Source organism: Argopecten irradians, chromosome 6 (genome assembly GCF_041381155.1).
Source record: "Argopecten irradians isolate NY chromosome 6, Ai_NY, whole genome shotgun sequence".
NCBI lineage: Eukaryota > Metazoa > Mollusca > Bivalvia > Pectinida > Pectinidae > Argopecten > Argopecten irradians.
The window spans coordinates 42,026,758-42,047,079 of NC_091139.1; the positions used below are offsets into that span (position 1 = coordinate 42,026,758).

The 20,322-nt window shown below is 35.5% G+C and overlaps 2 protein-coding genes across 2 annotated transcripts; one reads left to right on the forward strand and one right to left on the reverse strand.

The window, feature by feature from the left end:
- Nucleotides 1–297: 297 nt before the first annotated feature.
- LOC138326526 (uncharacterized) lies at nucleotides 298–6,684 on the reverse strand. Its single transcript, XM_069272626.1, has 4 exons — nucleotides 6,641–6,684; nucleotides 4,522–6,383; nucleotides 4,112–4,230; nucleotides 298–1,991 (listed from the first exon to the last, which is right to left on the reverse strand). Exons 1-4 carry the CDS (start codon nucleotides 6,682–6,684, stop codon nucleotides 366–368), a joined length of 3,651 nt encoding a protein of 1,216 aa, XP_069128727.1. The 3' UTR covers nucleotides 298–365.
- Nucleotides 6,685–11,236: 4,552 nt separating this feature from the next.
- LOC138325934 (uncharacterized) lies at nucleotides 11,237–20,161 on the forward strand. The gene is made up of 2 exons (XM_069271957.1): nucleotides 11,237–11,393; nucleotides 18,805–20,161. Exon 2 carries the CDS (start codon nucleotides 18,832–18,834, stop codon nucleotides 19,816–19,818), a length of 987 nt encoding a protein of 328 aa, XP_069128058.1. The 5' UTR covers nucleotides 11,237–11,393; nucleotides 18,805–18,831; the 3' UTR covers nucleotides 19,819–20,161.
- The last annotated feature ends 161 nt before the right edge of the window (nucleotides 20,162–20,322 follow it).

The window sequence follows — 20,322 nt, forward strand, 5'->3', positions numbered from 1 at the left end:
TCCAGGAGAGGGTTTTATAATGAAGATATTATTATCGTAAATGAAGAAAGAGTCCCATAATGAAGATATTATTATCGTAAATGAAGAAAGAGTCCCATAATGGCCTGAAAACCCGACGTTACCGCGATTTAACACTAGACATCGACCTTACGAAACGATCGGGAAAAATAATCCCTTGGAAAAACAATGAAATCGTACGTTTAAAAGTATTTTATTTTATCGAGTAATCTGGAAAATTGATAATTAGCATTGATGTCATTTTTTTCTAATTTCATAAATAAAGACTCAGTCGGCAAATGTCACCTATTAGTCGGTCTACAAATAACTGTAAATAATATCGAAATTCATCAGTTGTATCATTCAGTTCAAATAGAATTGGTCTCAGTTTCCTCAGATCGATTTGAATATTTCGTTGAAGGTCTTGATTGAAATTTCGTCTTACAGAAAAGTTTTCTGTAGAGTTTCAATACCCTTTGATTACACACAAAGCTGAAGAACACGAACAGACCCTGGCAGCCCGTCAGAATAGTGACAATGAAACTGAAGGCAGAAAGCGGGAATAAGGTATCTACAATGATAAGGATCCACGTGACTCCGGTGATGGTAAACAACTTTAGGTAGATAACGACATCCAGACGGTGGTCTTTCGTACTATCCACCTTAGGTGTAGCTTTGATCTTAATGGCGACTACGACAAACAGAAGCATATTGATAACACATATGGTTATAACAGGCGCGAGGAACGCTGCATAGAATGAAATAGGCTTAGAAATGAAACATATATCTCCGCCATACCCGATATCTGCTAAACCGGAAGTGACGTCATCGCCAGCAGAAATGACGTATGTCGTGATAATGTTAGCTGCAATGACTAACATAGGTATTCCATATGAGTATAACATGTATAATGCTATTCGTTTCCGGATATTCCTGGACCTACCCGTCAAAGTGTTGATAGCAAATACACTATACATATGATATGAGCAAACATTCATACAGGTGAATGTGACCAACCAGAAATAGTGAGTAAGGACACCCACGGACATGCATAAAGTAGGATTTGATGTCCTCTCCAATCCAAACTGGAAAAGTCCCTGTGAGAAAAACATCGCAAAAACCAGATTCATATTGTTGACCCCAGGGACAGAACGCAAGGTTCGGAATAAAGAATACGTTATAAGTGTCAAGAAGAGACAGAACAGAGAGATGACGGTGCAAGCTAATGTTGTTATAGACAGTACGTCTCGGAGTGGATCATGGCTGGGTCTGGCCATGTATTCAGATATGATGTCATCATAGTCATCCAAACAAACATGCACTTTATCATCGGGCATGCGCACATATTTGTCCTGATGAAACTTCCTGGAACTATATTTCACAGAGAGTTCTCGAGTCTCCAGTTGTATATTGTATTCGTCCCGATCCAGTACCACGTGACGACAAATTATGATATCCGACACGAGAGTCGCCCGGATGTCGGATAAAGCTTCCCACAATTTGTTCTGATATTGTGATTTCTGGTAGCAGAAATCGTCGAAATTCGAACCGTGAGCAGACGGTAGAAAATACGCTTCGTTGGAAGGTCTGGACCTAAATGATACATTCGATATCATCAAATCATCTTTTGTTAGGTTTAACAAAGCGATTTCGGAAGGAAGTCTCTCGATAACGTCTAAAATGATAAAGGTTGTTTGAACCATAAGATGATACGCGATAGGAGATGTCATATTTAGAACACTACAAGAAACGTTGGACATGATGTGAAAAGATTCTACGTGAATTCCCTTAAAATCAAGTTTGGTTTCTATTTCTGATAAAATCTCCTCTCTTGCGTCAGTAAACAAATCTTTGGCCTGATCGGCCGTACTTATGGTTCCCTCCATGGACAATGCCATTGTATACTTGAGGCGTGTTGTCGTCCGTAGGAGAGGGATACACTCGTCTCCTGAAACGATCTTACCGGGGTAGCAGGCTAAGAGACGAGGGCGGGACTGAAACAAAGAAAGGTGTTCATTTAGTTCTCGATTGCTATAACAGATTGATAGAAAGTTGACATATGCTAAAAAGTTCCCCTATGGAACAACATATCATTGTATGATTTGATCTTATGAATATATGGCATCATTCTATCAATATTTGATTTGTGACCTGTGTCGTAATACACGAGAGAAAATTTACAAACCGCCAGGGTCTACAACACCGAGAGTTTCAATGCCTCGTGCCATTTGTCGGCAGACACGAGACACAACACTATATATACAGAATCCAAAATAAGTAAATTTGGTTATTTGCAAAACGCAAACTTAAGATATTGTACATTTATTTTTTGAATGTGATATTGTCAGAAATATTCTGAACATTTGTTCTGTACATATATTTAAAACCATTCTTGGATCTAATGAAGACATACATGCTGACATTAAATGTTGTGATTTTGGGATTTCAAGCTAACGATAATCTGTCAGTTCTTCTCAATACCACATTATTGTCCTTCAAATGGTCGATTAAGTATGACAAAATAGAAATTGCTGTTGATCATATATATAGGAAAGTCCAATACATATTTCTAAGTAATTTAGAAATGTTTATAAAGTCAAATAAAAAGAAAATTATATCAATAAATTATGTTCAGAATATTTCAGATAAATTAAAGAATTGAGGAATTAGCTACAGAATGCGAGGATGAATTAAGAATGAATATATTAATGAATAATATCAAGAATGAGAAACTATAAGTGAATGATTGGAAGGTTAGAGAGAATATAGGGAAATGAATGTTGAATGAAAGCCCTCTTGCAAGAGGACAATTATGTACGGATGCTGAATCCAGGGTCCCAACCCTGGCAGTCATCTAAGCTTATCGTGTTTGGGGAATAAAGTATTGTTGTTGTTTTTATTACAGTGAAGATATATGTCGCTATTTCGCTGGGAAACATAATACGACCTGCGATATGAATATTTACGTTTTATTTACTTAAGTTGTTCAGAAGGTGTAATGGGTCTGCTCTGGGTTTATCTAATGACATTTTTTTGCAATAATTTCCCCACTGGTACCCCTTACACAAATGGAATCTTCATCAACACGTATCCAATCAACACACGTAAATCATTTTGGCTAACCAATCAAAGTGAACAGATTATTTATAACCATGTGAAATCCTAACAACATGGCAGGCAAAGCGACCGATTATAACCATCAAAAATTATATAATAATTTCACCAAATAAAACAATGATCGATGTAAATCAAATATATATATCACCGGGTCAAATAATGATGAAATCGATTGATATAGTGATAAAAGAAAATAATATCATAATAAATAAAATAAAATAATGGTAGAAGCAAATGATATAACGGTCAAATCAAATCAAATATTGATAAAATGATACCATATATTGATAAGACCAAATCATATAATGACAAACCATATGATATAATGAAAACACAAATTCATATAGTATATTTGAACCACACGATACAGTTTTGGCGTCCCATATTCACCTGTGAACTAATGAGTTTTATACACTGTTGAATAAGACAGGAAATGTCGTTGCATAATGAAGACAGATATCGGACGACATTTTTTGAACATTCCCTTTGTTTATAAATCATGGTTTATATAGGTCACGGTGTGTAACAAATAAATGTGTATGTGTTAAGTCACCAAAACTCCATAAACGTTCATTGCTGTTTAAAATAATCTTTTCATAAAGTTTATTATAACATTTATGATTTTAATTGAATTACATTTGACATGTCCTTCGTTGTTTGTCAACAAAGTACAATATTAATCAATATGACATATGATACGATTCAGTAAGCAGTAATGCATAACTAATATTATCAGAATTTATATGATTTATATATAATTTTCCGCCTTCTTTTATTTTAATATCAAAGCTTTCATCACCAAAAGAAAAATAAAATGTTATAGGAATGGTAATATTAGAAATAAAATGTTATAGGAAGGGTAAACATAATGTCAATGTTGTTAACATATTGAAAATAATATATATATAAATATAAATAATATGACAATAGGGAGATTTGATAATAAATTTGGACTTACTTCAAGCAAAGTCCCCTTACTTTCCCAACTTAAACATACCGTGATTGGGTCGAATACGTGAGAACCATTGACTTCCACTTCACCTGTTACCAACTTGCTGACAAATGGACTAAACAGATGATCTTGTAGAATCACTCCTCCAACGTCAGATCTCCAATCTTTATGGGATAAATAAAAATCATACATCTGAAACATAATGGGTCTTGGCATTGGGATTTTGGAATCATCTATACTACAATATTTGCAGAAAATGTTCTTCGCGGGATGCATTCCCGTCACTTCCGGTGCATCTAGGCATGCGCCTGATATATCAGTGCCATATATTTCATGCTCAGAGCTTGCGCAACTTCGAATGACTTCCGTCGAATTTACTGTTATCGTTGGATTGCATATAAAACAAAATGTATTTCTGTAAAAATCGTATTGATTTTCAAGCGAGGAATATTCACAGGCCCATTGGATGTCTTCATCGGATTCTTCCCACCCTCCGGTAGTGTTGCATTGTTTAGACAGTTTAGAGACGTAGAAATCTCTACAAGATTTATCTTGTTCAATCTCAGAGTTTGTTATCTCAATATCGCATCTATGTCTCTTTGCAGCGTCAACGATATCGTAAAACGTGGCATGAAACTGTAAATTTAAGTCTGTTTTACACTGGATGTCAACAGACCACGGCAAATAGCCATATGCGGCGTTTGTGACGTAGCCCGTGTTAGATAAGTCATTGTCCTGGTTACAGAGAAAACAATCAAAGCTTTTGTAAAGTAAACCAAGTCCTCCTACAACGGGCAACGTGGAGTATATATCGTCCTCTGAATATCGGCATCTAGTTTGGAAGACGTCAGTCCAAGAGGATTTATAACATCCGTCAATCAAATAATGGCTGGGTCCTTCTGTTGCTAGGAGAGGTCTTTGACAGGACAGAGGGAATTCGAGGACAAGGTCAAGGCAACATTCCAAGGCGACATCGAAAAAGCACGAAGGACTGCACGAACATTGGGACTGGCCGACAATGTAAGGTGTGACGTTTTTCTGACAGTAGCGGTAATGACCTGTTACACTGTAGTCGTATAGCAAGAGCTTCGTCACATTGACAGACCAATCAGAGAGCTTCGTCACATTGACGGACCAATCAGCGGTGTCCTCGTCTTCTGGGATGTTGTCTTTATTCTCGGAGTCAGTTAGTGTGTTATAAAATTCAAGATTGTATGAATCAATTGAAAATGAATAAAGAAAGACAGGCTTGCCATTTTCATACAACCGGTTCTGTGACATCTCGTTAATATACACATCCATGTATAGTGTTGTGTGGCTGTTATTCCTATTGCAAATAAAACAAAATACGTTTTTGTAAGGGCCGGTGGTTTTTGATTGGTCGTGAGAACGACACGCGTGTTCTATTGCTTCTGAACGTATATCCCACAATCCTGTGACGTTACATGTTGTTATAATGTCATGACCTTCAAAATGAGGAGGGTTACACATAAAACAGAATATGTTGTCATAGAAACCATACCCAACTTCGTACTCTGAGTTACAAGCCATATCGATATCGTGGTCATATGTAGCCCAGGTACCGGTCCTGTTGCATTTTGAGATCTCTCTGGTACCAACGTAGTCTTCGACACAGTAATTAATGTCCTCGTCTACGGTACCAAACCCCACACCACACCCAAACCAATCAGCTTTCTCGAGAATATCGTCAAAAGTGGAAAGGAAATTAAAGTCTGTAAACTCGGGACAGTACACGGACAAACTCCAATCGTTGTAATCGAACACGCCATTACATTCAGCACAGAATCTGTTTTTAAATGTTTGTCTGTAGTGTTTCGACGTTACAAGCGGATACTCGACATGGCCAGGTTTAAAAATTATTTCAGTTGCTGTACACTGTTTTGTGAGGTTTTTGTCCGTGTTTATCGGACATGAATTGATAATGAACACCTTATCCGGGGGAAATGGTAGTCCCAGATTGACGAACGGACTCACACAAACCGGAAGTGGTAAAGTGAAAATAACATCAACGCAACAGTTACCGTTTATCATACAGTCTCGGTCACATTTACAAGCTCCACAGATGTCAAGATGGCGTGTTCTGATGTCTTTAGATTCGAACCCTATTTTTTCTGGATGGCAGAAATAGTCCGCGCCACATAATAGAAAATATTCATACAATAGATTTGTAGCATTGTAAATATGTGTTTCTTTCCTATCCTCCGGAACAGGATCTTTTACTGACATGGAATGCGTCCAACCGACACAAATGTAGAACACAATCATCCAATAGTACATCGTCAGCATGGCGGAACACCTGGGAAGTATAAATATACATATTTTTACAAATACGTTACATACATATATTGTCATATATTCAACAACACACAAGCAGCTATCGGTTACGTTAACAACATAAGTGGCTATCCTGATCCAACACAGTCATTTTTGATAAAAAAAATGCTGAATTCTGTACATCGTGGTACGTACCAGGCTGACAATCGTTTGCCTATAACACCGGAAATCATTGCGAAACTGGTTGCTTCTTTGCGATATACTACATCCTCAGCTTACCAGTTCCAGCTACTGAAAGCTATGAATGTTTTGGCTTCATGCATTTTTACGAGTAGGCGAAATGACACTGAACAAATCAAAGGGCAATATCCTACAATTTGCGGATATAATGTTTTCCAAAAATCAGTATGGTGAGATGTTTCACATTAGCTACAGTACAAAAAAACATTTGTCAAGGTCATATTTAACCCAATAGGATGGAGATAGACCTTTGTACTTCAAATGATGGCATCCATGGAATTACCTTTTCTTTTATTTGATCGATGGTATTTATGATAGTTACTTTCTTATGTCCATCGCAACAATCGTGTTTTAAATCCTAAAGATGCTACACCGCTGACGAATGATATTTTTTCCATCAAAAAAGTGGCAGATTCATATCTTTCTTCTGTGACAAAAGTTATTTACTTTACACCATTACCTAATTAAGATAAAGATATTAAAAATAATGAATTGTGTCCCGAAAAAAGTCCATGGTACTATGCCATATACATGTATGATTGCGCATCCGCCAAAACCAAACGTTATTATATTATATCAATTTATTTGTGTTAATTAGACATACATTTACATGAGTAAACACCAATTATTGTTCAAATTATATGTATTGTTTATGCTCTGTCAGTAGTGGAGCATCTTTTAACTGTCGCAAACGAAAATGGATCGAAGTATTTTTTACATATTTTACATTCTACATACTAATGGTATCACCTATCATATCTAACACAAAAAATGTTTTACTTTTTACGAGTTAAACTTTCATTGAACACAATTAATGTTTCCTTCGAATCTTACCACTTGTTTTACTGGAATGACAATACCTTATCAGCGGAGCTCCTCGGTATGTCGCTATATACCCATCCACGCCCTGCACGCTATACGGATAGTGGCGCTAGTTTATCTTATATATGTGTGATTACTGATACCTCAATCAATAAAGATATTGTATTAGTATAGACGAAATATCAGTTAAAGAAATAAGAGAGAATTTGATCGATGATTTACCTCTGTGTTTTATGATTTAAATAAAGACACGAGTCTCTAATTACCAGAGAGTATTGTCACACGTCGATGTGGAGGTGATTGGTTAGTAAATAACATGAGAGGTTTAACAAGAACTAGTAGTCTAAGAATTAAATTCGAAGAACGTGAGACGCTTGATGAGTTGTAATGGTCTGTGAATAGGATATTATCATCTAAAAGCGTGGGAAAAGCAATAATGGTATCGTTATTACCGGTCTTGTGATTGACACATCTATGAAATAGTCATTGTGGAGGATATTTATGAATTTTGTTTCCAACAATAAAGGCATGGTAATAACACAGTATAAAAAACATAGAAAAATGTAATTCGATCAGTATCTTATTTGATGTCCAATCAAATATTTAAAAACTTTGTTTTCAACAAATAAGGTATAAATGGTAATAACACAGCATTAAAAAACCCAGAAAAATGTAATTCAATCAAAATGTTCCATCACAGGATCGATATAACAATTACTGAAGTGAAACATACATAGCGTTCTCATTTCCTCGAAATAATGCATAATGCATAATCAAAAATCATAATTTCCTTTCATATCATTCCATTTTATTTTTTGTAATCTAATTAATAATTTTATTACTATTAGTTAGAATTATTGAAAACTCGTTTACGTGGGTAGTTTACATAGCTTTATTAATGTATAAGCATCGATGTATTTATGGCATACAAGGCTTCATTAATATCTGTCATTTAAACACAAGTCGGACATATTTAATCTTCACCATTACGTTTTGAAAGAAAATTATAACAAAAAGCTGCAAGAGGATACTGAAATGTAGACTCTTTGTTTATAAGGGAATGCGATGTTATTCAATCTAAATATCTGATATATTTCAAATTCATATGTATACCATATATGTCTTGTTATAATTTATAGCGCGCATTAGAATAATCATTTAAAGGTGTTGCTCTTTGTTTATAAGGGAATGCTATTTGGGAACCATTTGCACCACCTATGACAAGCGGTCACGTTAAAAACAATTAAATATCGAGCTGAGGGAACTTTTAAATATTTGTCTGAGAGGAGACATCCAAAAGCCAAACATTGTTTTTGTCTTTGTCACAAGGAATGTAACAGGAGATTGGAGTTAGCAGCAGGTTCTTTTTCTTCTTGCATGTATCGGTTTAGAATTCGCCGAACTCTAACTTCAGCCCCCTAAATGGAACAATGTATGAGTAAACACGAGTTTCTATGAGGTATATCTAACTTCAAATGTAATTATCTTGTCACTGACACTTAACCCAAGTTACACCCAATTCCCATATTGCATTATAATAAAAATCGAGATGAAGTTGAAACTTTTTAATTATTTCCTAGTAACGGCCTTGGTTAGATGGTTGATTATGTGAAAAGCCCCTTTAAAAGCAAGGGTCATTCATGGACGGTTTTTTCTGGTTATTGAGATGAGTGTGATGCCGATTAAGTCGGAGATGCATCATACCCGAGTTATGTTGCCATGTAATTGTGTGATTCCTACCCACTTTATAATGCAGCTCAATGAAGCAAATTAAGGAGGACACCAAATAGCAAACTCAATCCGGAAATATACTGACAAAGTCCACTATCACCTGTTAAACAATTAGCAGTTTGTGCACCTTATCATAGAGACCAAAGCAACTGGGGGCTAAAATAATGAGGTACCGATGGAGACCTTATGAATAAAATTAAAACTTGGACAAGGAGGTGTAGAAAAAAAAATATATAAAAATAATTCGCCTTTGTACAATTTTAATGCTCATCTTGCTCAACAAACACTTCTTAATTTCTATTCCTCAGCTGATAGTTTACTCAGGGTTGTGCCCCCTGGTCTAACGCTGTTTACTGTATTGAAGTTTTTTTAGGTATTAGAGAGAACGATAACGGTTTCGTTTGTTGGAAAGTTGGGTTGTACACTCCAGTGAGGTAGTACTTGGAAAGTTGGGTTGTACACTCCAGTGAGGTAGTACTTGGAAAGTTGGGTTGTACACTCCAGTGAGGTAGTACTTGGAAAGTTGGGTTGTACACTCCAGTGAGGTAGTACTTGGAAAGTTGGGTTGTACACTCCAGTGAGGTAGTACTTGGAAAGTTGGGTTGTACACTCCAGTGAGGTAGTACTTGGAAAGTTGGGTTGTACACTCCAGTGAGGTAGTACTTGGAAAGTTGGGTTGTACACTCCAGTGAGGTAGTACTTGGAAAGTTGGGTTGTACACTCCAGTGAGGTAGTACTTGGAAAGTTGGGTTGTACACTCCAGTGAGGTAGTACTTGGAAAGTTGGGTTGTACACTCCAGTGAGGTAGTACTTGGAAAGTTGGGTTGTACACTCCAGTGAGGTAGTACTTGGAAAGTTGGGTTGTACACTCCAGTGAGGTAGTACTTGGAAAGTTGGGTTGTACACTCCAGTGAGGTAGTACTTGGAAAGTTGGGTTGTACACTCCAGTGAGGTAGTACTTGGAAAGTTGGGTTGTACACTCCAGTGAGGTAGTTGTACTTGGTAAAGTTGGGTTGTACACTCCAGTGAGGTAGTACTTGGAAAGTTGGGTTGTACACTCCAGTGAGGTAGTACTTGGAAAGTTGGGTTGTACACTCCAGTGAGGTAGTACTTGGAAAGTTGGGTTGTACACTCCAGTGAGGTAGTACTTGGAAAGTTGGGTTGTACACTCCAGTGAGGTAGTACTTGGAAAGTTGGGTTGTACACTCCAGTGAGGTAGTACTTGGAAAGTTGGGTTGTACACTCCAGTGAGGTAGTACTTGGAAAGTTGGGTTGTACACTCCAGTGAGGTAGTACTTGGAAAGTTGGGTTGTACACTCCAGTGAGGTAGTACTTGGAAAGTTGGGTTGTACACTCCAGTGAGGTAGTACTTGGAAAGTTGGGTTGTACACTCCAGTGAGGTAGTACTTGGAAAGTTGGGTTGTACACTCCAGTGAGGTAGTACTTGGAAAGTTGGGTTGTACACTCCAGTGAGGTAGTACTTGGAAAGTTGGGTTGTACACTCCAGTGAGGTAGTACTTGGAAAGTTGGGTTGTACACTCCAGTGAGGTAGTACTTGGAAAGTTGGGTTGTACACTCCAGTGAGGTAGTACTTGGAAAGTTGGGTTGTACACTCCAGTGAGGTAGTACTTGGAAAGTTGGGTTGTACACTCCAGTGAGGTAGTACTTGGAAAGTTGGGTTGTACACTCCAGTGAGGTAGTACTTGGAAAGTTGGGTTGTACACTCCAGTGAGGTAGTACTTGGAAAGTTGGGTTGTACACTCCAGTGAGGTAGTACTTTGAATATGGCGATAATTACAACAGGCCAACAACACGATTATGCTGCTGATTTATAAACAAAACTTGGAATCAATATACATACAACTTATCACATGCAGGGGACTGTCCTTTAAAGACATGTTTAAAGAACATCAAGCAAAAAAATAACAAAAAATATTGTATTTGTTGTTTAAGACTTTAATAAAACATGAGATATTTTATCATATATCCATTTATTGCACATCATTAACTAAGGACTTCCATATACATTGTATACGTGCTACCTGGTGAATACTGTTTCTATATATAGATGTTTATATCACCATATCTCCAACTACTAAGGTCGTTATTCAACTGGAACATGATATGAATTGATGCTACATCAAAGTACAATTCGATAAACTGCACAGCGATCAGTGTGACTGGGTCTACTATATCGGGTCAACCTCCTGAGACCGGACAAGAGGATTCACCGACCAGGGTAAGTACTTACTGTACCACCGGTAGGATGCTTCACTGTCCAGTTACATGTTTTACCTGTGTAGTATTTCACAAGGTAACCTTCGTGCCACGCCACATATACAAACCTAGGATTTACTATTATGGATTTTATGCAATCACTAGCTTTTAAATATTTGACCTCTTTTTGGCATTCCAATGATGTTTGACTGCCCAGTATCATGTTATTACTCGTTATCTGTATACTAATTAACTTGTAAACCTATTTAATCTGTCCAATAGCATATTACTCGTTACCTGTATAATAATTCACTTGTAAACCTACTAAATCTGCCCAATAGCATATTACTCGTTACCTGTATAATAATTCACTGGTTAACCTACAAAATCTGTCCAATAGCATGCTATTACTCGTTACCTGTATAATAATTCACTTGTAAACCTACTAAATCTGTCCAATAGCATATTGATCGTTACCCGTATAATAATTCACTGGAAATGTTTGAAATTTTGAACATAGGTTTCGAACATAATGTTTAAAAGAGATACTTTATATTTTTAGTGTACAAGAACCGGAAGTAGATAAACTACTTCCGTTAAAACTCAGTTCGGTTACAAATCTTCTATAGAAGTACCCTATCTTTTGGGGTTTTAGATTAAATATTTTTTTCTTAATGCGCTAATTAATGAGAACATATCATTTTAATAGAAATATAATAGTTTGCATCCTTTAATTATCATTATATGAGGCATATAAGGTTAAATGATTTTTCTTGAAAAAAATCTACCCCACAGTAATTTGTCTTTTAGATGACAACTTTATCCGTCATGGATTTTTTTGTTTTGAAATTTTGAACATAGTTTTCTAACATTATATGCTAGAGAGTTACCAAATATTTTTGGTGTACAAGAACTGGATGTGGGTATACCATTTTGGTGAAAATTTGATATTGCTGAAAATAGACATCCAAATATCTTAGGTATCTTACAGGTTCTCTGTCATAGTACTACAAAAAACACCTGGGTTTTGTTAAATTGGTTCGTGGGCAAAATTAAATGGTAGGTATAAGATGTCCAAACTAGTAAACCTACAAAATCTGTCCAATAGCACATTACTTGTTACCTGTATAACAATTCACTATTAAACCTACAAAATCTGTCCAATAGCATATTACTCGTTACCTGAATAATAATTCACTGGTTAACCAACAAAATATGTTCAATAGCACGCTATTGCTCGTTACCTGTATAATAATTCACTTATAAACCTACAAAATCTGTCCAATAGCGCGCTATTACTCGTTACCTGTATAATAATTCACTGGTTAACCTACAAAATCTGTTCAATAGCACGCTATTGCTCGTTACCTGTATAATAATTCACTTATAAACCTACAAAATCTGTCCAATAGCATGCTATTACTCGGTACCTGTATAATAATTCACTGGTTAACCAACAAAATATGTTCAATAGCACGCTATTGCTCGTTACCTGTATAATAATTCACTTATAAACCTACAAAATCTGTCCAATAGCGCGCTATTACTCGTTACCTGTATAATAATTCACTTGTAAACCTACTTAATCTGTCCAAGAGCATATTACTCGTTATCCTCGATACTCCAGGGGTTCCGATCACTTACGATCTCTACACCCCTGGACTATTTCATAGTGAACTTGAAGGCAGCTCAGCTGAAAATATTTGACCAATCACAGACCAGCAAAAATTTCCTTTGAAGACTACAGAGAGAGCGACGCCCAACTCCAAAGCCACATAGTCAACCACAGTGTACCGTTATACGGTTCTTTTGATGTACATCAAAGGACTAAATTACCTGTTCTGTTCTGTTGCCTCCAGTTTTACGATGAGATAGTCCAGGGGTGTAGAGATCGTAAGTGATCGGAACCCCTGGAGTATCGAGGATGATTACTCGTTACCCGTATCATAATTCATTGGCAAACCTACTAAATCTGACTAATAGCATGATTTTACTCGTTATCTGTATACAAATTTACTAGTAAACCTATAAAAAATTTCCAATAGCATATTACTCGTTACCTGTATAATAATTCACTAGTAAACCTACTAAATCTGTATAATAGTATATTACTCGTTACCTGTACAAAAACTCACTGGTAAACCTACTAAATATGTCCAATAGCATATTACTCGTTACCTGTATAATAATTCACTATCAAACCTACTAAATCTGTCTAATAGTATATTACTCGTTACCTGTACAAAAACTCACTGGTAAACCTACTAAATCTGTCTAATAGTATATTACTCGTTACCTGTACAAAAACTCACTGGTAAACCTACTAAATCTGTCCAATAGTATATTTCTCGTTACCTGTATAATAATTCACCATTAAACCTACTAAATCTGTCTAATAGTATATTACTCGTTACCTGTATAATAATTCACTGGTAAACCTACTAAATCTGTCCAATAGTATATTACTCGTTACCTGTATAATAATTCACCATTAAACCTACTAAATCTGTCCAATAGTATATTACTCGTTACCTGTATGATAATTCACCATTAAACCTACTAAATCTGTCCAATAGTATATTACTCGTTACCTGTATAATAATTCACCATTAAACCTACTAAATCTGTCCAATAGTATATTACTCGTTACCCGTATGATACACATTAAATACTAAATAATTCACCATTAAACCATTAAACTACTAAATCTGTCCAATAGTATATTACTCGTTACCTGTATAATAATTCACCATTAAACCTACTAAATCTGTCCAATAGTATATTACTCGTTACCTGTATAATAATTCACCATTAAACCTACTAAATCTGTCCAATAGTATATTACTCGTTACCTGTATAATAATTCACCATTAAACCTACTAAATCTGTCCAATAGTATATTACTCGTTACCCGTATAATAATTCACTGGTAAACCTACTAAATCTGTCCAATAGTATATTTCTCGTTACCTGTATAATAATTCACCATTAAACCTACTAAATCTGTCTAATAGTATATTACTCGTTACCTGTATGATAATTCACCATTAAACCTACTTATTCTGTCCAATAGTATATTTCTCGTTACCTGTATAATAATTCACCATTAAACCTACTAAATCTGTCCAATAGTATATTTCTCGTTACCTGTATCATAATTCACTGGTAAACCTACTAAATCTGTCCAATAGTATATTTCTCGTTACCTGTATAATAATTCACCATTAAACCTACTAAATCTGTCTAATAGTATATTACTCGTTACCTGTATAATAATTCACCATTAAACCTACTAAATCTGTCCAATAGTATATTTCTCGTTACCTGTATCATAATTCACCATTAAACCTACTAAATCTGTCCAATAGTATATTACTCGTTACCCGTATAATAATTCACCATTAAACCTACTAAATCTGTATAATAGTATATTACTCGTTACCTGTACAAAAACTCACTGGTAAACCTACTAAATCTGTCCAATAGTATATTACTCGTTACCTGTATAATAATTCACCATTAAACCTACAAAATCTGTCCAATAGCATGCTATTACTCGGTACCTGTATAATAATTCACTGGTTAACCAACAAAATCTGTTCAATAGCACGCTATTGCTCGTTACCTGTATACTAATTCACTTATAAACCTACAAAATCTGTCCAATAGCATGCTATTACTCGTTACCTGTATAATAATTCACTTGTAAACCTACTTAATCTGTCCAAGAGCATATTACTCGTCATCCTCGATACTCCAGGGGTTCCGATCACTTACGATCTCTACACCCCTGGACTATCTCATAGTGAAATTGAAGGCAGCTCAGCTGAAAATATTTGACCAATCACAGACCAGCAAAAATTTCCTTTGAAGACTACAGAGAGAGCGACGCCCAACTTCAAAGCCACATAGTCAACCACAGTGTACCGTTATACGGTTCTTTTGATGTACATCAAAGGACTAAATTACCTGTTCTGTTCTGTTGCCTCCAGTTTTACGATGAGATAGTCCAGGGGTGTAGAGATCGTAAGTGATCGGAACCCCTGGAGTATCGAGGATGAATTACTCGTTACCCGTATCATAATTCATTGGCAAACCTACTAAATCTGACCAATAGCATGATTTTACTCGTTACCTGTATACAAATTTACTAGTAAACCTATTAAATTTTTCCAATAGCATATTACTCGTTACCTGTATAATAATTCACTAGTAAACCTACTAAATCTGTATAATAGTATATTACTCGTTACCTGTACAAAAACTCACTGGTAAACCTACTAAATATGTCCAATAGCATATTACTCGATACCTGTATAATAATTCACTATCAAACCTACTAAATCTGTCCAATAGTATATTACTCGTTACCTGTACAAAAACTCACTGGTAAACCTACTAAATATGTCCAATAGCATATTACTCGTTACCTGTATAATAATTCACCATTAAACCTACTAATCTGTCTAATAGTATATTACTCGTTACCTGTACAAAAACTCACTGGTAAACCTACTAAATCTGTCCAATAGTATATTTCTCGTTACCTGTATAATAATTCACCATTAAACCTACTTATTCTGTCCAATAGTATATTACTCGTTACCTGTATAATAATTCACTATCAAACCTACTAAATCTGTCCAATAGTATATTACTCGTTACCTGTATAATAATTCACCATTAAACCTACTTATTCTGTCCAATAGTATATTACTCGTTACCTGTATAATAATTCACTATCAAACCTACTAAATCTGTCCAATAGTATATTACTCGTTACCTGTATGATAATTCACCATTAAACCTACTAAATCTGTCCAAAAGTATATTACTCGTTACCTGTATAATAATTCACCATTAAACCTACTAAATCTGTCCAATAGTATATTACTCGTTACCCGTATGATAATTCACCATTAAACCTACTAAATCTGTCCAATAGTATATTACTCGTTACCCGTATGATAATTCACCATTAAACCTACTAAATCTGTCCAATAGTATATTACTCGTTACCTGTATAAATAATTCACCATTAAACCTACTAAATCTGTCCAATAGTATATTACTCGTTACCTGTATGATAATTCACCATTAAACCTACTAAATCTGTCCAATAGTATATTACTCGTTACCTGTATAATAATTCACCATTAAACCTACTAAATCTGTCCAATAGTATATTACTCGTTACCCGTATGATAATTCACCATTAAACCTACTAAATCTGTCCAATAGTATATTACTCGTTACCCGTATGATAATTCACCATTAAACCTACTAAATCTGTCCAATAGTATATTACTCGTTACCTGTATAATAATTCACCATTAAACCTACTAAATCTGTCCAATAGTATATTTACTCGTTACCCGTATAATAATTCACCATTAAACCTACTAAATCTGTCCAATAGTATATTACTCGTTACCTGTATAATAATTCACCATTAAACCTACTAAATCTGTCCAATAGTATATTACTCGTTACCTGTATAATAATTCACCATTAAACCTACTAAATCTGTCCAATAGTATATTACTCGTTACCTGTATAATAATTCACCATTAAACCTACTAAATCTGTCCAATAGTATATTACTCGTTACCTGTATGATAATTCACCATTAAACCTACTAAATCTGTCCAATAGTATATTACTCGTTACCTGTATAATAATTCACCATTAAACCTACTAAATCTGTATAATAGTATATTACTCGTTACCTGTACAAAAATTCACCATTAAACCTACTAAATCTGTCCAATAGTATATTACTCGTTACCTGTATAATAATTCACCATTAAACCTACTAAATCTGTCCAATAGTATATTACTCGTTACCTGTATAATAATTCACCATTAAACCTACTAAATCTGTCCAATAGTATATTACTCGTTACCTGTATAATAATTCACCATTAAACCTACTAAATCTGTATAATAGTATATTACTCGTTACCTGTACAAAAACTCACTGGTAAACCTACTAAATCTGTCCAATAGTATATTACTCGTTACCTGTATAATAATTCACCATTAAACCTACTAAATCTGTCCAATAGTATATTACTCGTTACCTGTATAATAATTCACTATAAACCTACTAAATCTGTCCAATAGTATATTACTCGTTACCTGTATAATAATTCACCATTAAACCTACTAAATCTGTCCAATAGTATATTACTCGTTACCTGTATGATAATTCACCATTAAACCTACTATCTGTCCAATAGTATATTACTCGTTACCGTATGATAATTCACTGGTAAACCTACTAAATCTGTCCAATATATATATTACTCGTTACCTGTACAAAAACTCACTGGTAAACCTACTAAATCTGTCCAATAGTATATTTCTCGTTACCTGTATAATAATTCACCATTAAACCTACTAAATCTGTCTAATAGTATATTACTCGTTACCTGTACAAAAACTCACTGGTAAACCTACTAAATCTGTCCAATAGTATATTTCTCGTTACCTGTACAAAAATTCACTGGTAAACCTACTAAATCTGTCCAATAGTATATTTCTCGTTACCTGTATGATAATTCACCATTAAACCTACTTATTCTGTCCAATAGTATATTTCTCGTTACCTGTATAATAATTCACCATTAAACCTACTAAATCTGTCCAATAGTATATTTCTCGTTACCTGTATCATAATTCACTGGTAAACCTACAAAATCTGTATACTAGTGTTTTATTAAGTCAGGATGTACTGGTTAATATTAATCACCAAATGTGGCCTATATTCTCATTCACTATCGGTGTATTTACACCTACCTTTTGTTTAGCTTGTAAACGTCATGTATGTTATTGTTGTTGGTGGCATAGATTTTGAAGGTCAGTGTAAAAACGACTGACAGTTTTCTTTGGCCACATCTTGTGGGTTTAATACCTGGAACGTAGTTATCTAAATGTCGGTCACCAGTAGGACCTTTGATCCTATATCGGACTCTATTTCTATCTAAATCACTATTTATACTTTATTTCATCTGCAGAGTAAATAAATTAATACCATATGTAGGCTTTTATCAATCCGTTGAGTTTCCTCGTATGATAACGCTAACAGTACACCTCGTTAAATGTTACTTAATCTGATGTACTCTCTCGTCATCTCTCCATTCTAAAGGTATCACACAGATTGGGTAGAAACGAATTCGTTGATATTGAAAAAAGGAGCGATACCTCAACGTCTTCAGTAATTGTTAAGGGCCAGATTAGAAAATGGGCTGAATACGTGAAATTTAATGTATAAGGCATTATACGGAACATAAACGTCTAAAACAATGCGTAAGATATCTTTAACGTTTGTAAGTATATATTTATCTTTAGACTTTGTGACTTCAGATTATACCTGACATGTGTACCGTGTTGGTGTACTGTCGATTTCAAATAAGATTTTACATTTACAGGAAATCTAGACAGAGTTTGATTCGAAAATGTCCTTTAAGTTACCAATAGTGGACCTATCGAAGGCTCGCACTGACCGCGAGGCCTTAGCCAAGGTGATCGTGGATGCCTTGGAAAATACTGGCTTTCTCTTCATAGACAACATCGAGGGCCTAGACTTTGACCTCTGGTATCAGTGTTGTGAGTGGTTCTTTAAACAGCCAGAGGAATGCAAGAAAAAGCTATTAAGGAACTTTTGGAATCCAGAAAGCAAAAATGTTTATCGTGGCTATTTCCCAGTTCTACCCAATGAACCCAGTAGGAAGGAAGGGTTTGAGTTTGCGCGCGATGTCCCCCCAAACGATCCTACAGTCAAACCGAATAATTGGTTCTACGAGAACTCTGTTTGGCCTGAAGAAGACGGTTCATTTCCATTCAAAGCTAACATGAGGTCGCTATATGAAAAACTACACGAAACGGCCCTAGAGATTCTTCGTCTCACGGCGATAGGACTTGGTATTGAAGAAGATATCTTCACTCCGCTGTTTTCTGATAAGCCATGCACGACGTATCGGATCATGCATTATCCCCCTTGGGAAGGTTCTCCGCCTGATAACGCCAAGATTGAGGATGGTAAGGTAGTCATAACGCCAGAACACACAGATACTAACTTCCTCACACTGTTGGCCACATTTCACTACAAAGGACTCGAGGTCAAGATGCCAGATGGCACCTGGGCGGAAGTCGATCCTCGTCCAAAAAGCCTCGTTATGAATATAGGTGACACTTTCTCCAGAATGATGGGAGGGAGGTTGAAAGCCACTGCTCATCGCGTCATAGACATCGGTGTAGATAGATATACATCACCTTTCTTCTTTACGCCCGGTTATGACGCCGATATCGGCATTAACTTCATGTCCAAGGCGACAGGCCAGGGCCCTGATCACGTGTTCGAAAGATACGGCCCATGGGTGTTGAATGTTATCAAACATGTCAAAAAATACTTCGAATATCGGGTTTTACCAGATATCGAGTGATGGATATGTTAGGTCCGTGCATGATGAATGAAAATGATAGCAAGTTCAATGTACAGTGAACGACAAAACTGAGCATCAATATTTGTGTTGAAGGATGTTTATTTTTATCCTATAATTCATCTATAAATAAATGCTCCTACTGCACGGCTTCATTAGTGGTTATGATACCAAGGATTTTGTAGCTGAGCAAATTTGTGTAAATCCTATAATGCTGCAAGTGTGTTTATGTATTTTCATAAGATATGTTTGTAGTATCCTTCAATCCATTGCGGCTATATTGTTTATGTATTTTCTTTTATGTATCTAATTGAAATTATTAAAAACACAACGTGCACTTGCATTACCTCAAATGTGTTTATTGTATTGGCTTACTTTCCTTCAAATCATTCATACTCAGTTAAACAGTCATAACATTTTTATGTGTCGCACAATTATTATGACAATGCAACTATATACAAATAAGATAACCTTTTACAAAATGAAATATATCTATATATTTGAACT

Excerpts from the sequence above, each read along its gene's own strand:
- LOC138326526 (XM_069272626.1), bottom strand. The coding sequence starts at position 6,684 with ATGCATGAAGCCAAAACATTCATAGCTTTCAGTAGCTGGAACTG. Across the intron at positions 6,384-6,640 it reads GCTTTCAGTAGCTGGAACTG|GTGTTCCGCCATGCTGACGA; the intron begins GTAAGCTGAGGA and ends TATACTTCCCAG. Across the intron at positions 4,231-4,521 it reads TGAAGACATCCAATGGGCCT|ATTGGAGATCTGACGTTGGA; the intron begins GTGAATATTCCT and ends TATCCCATAAAG.
- LOC138325934 (XM_069271957.1), top strand. The coding sequence starts at position 18,832 with ATGTCCTTTAAGTTACCAATAGTGGACCTATCGAAGGCTCGCACTGAC.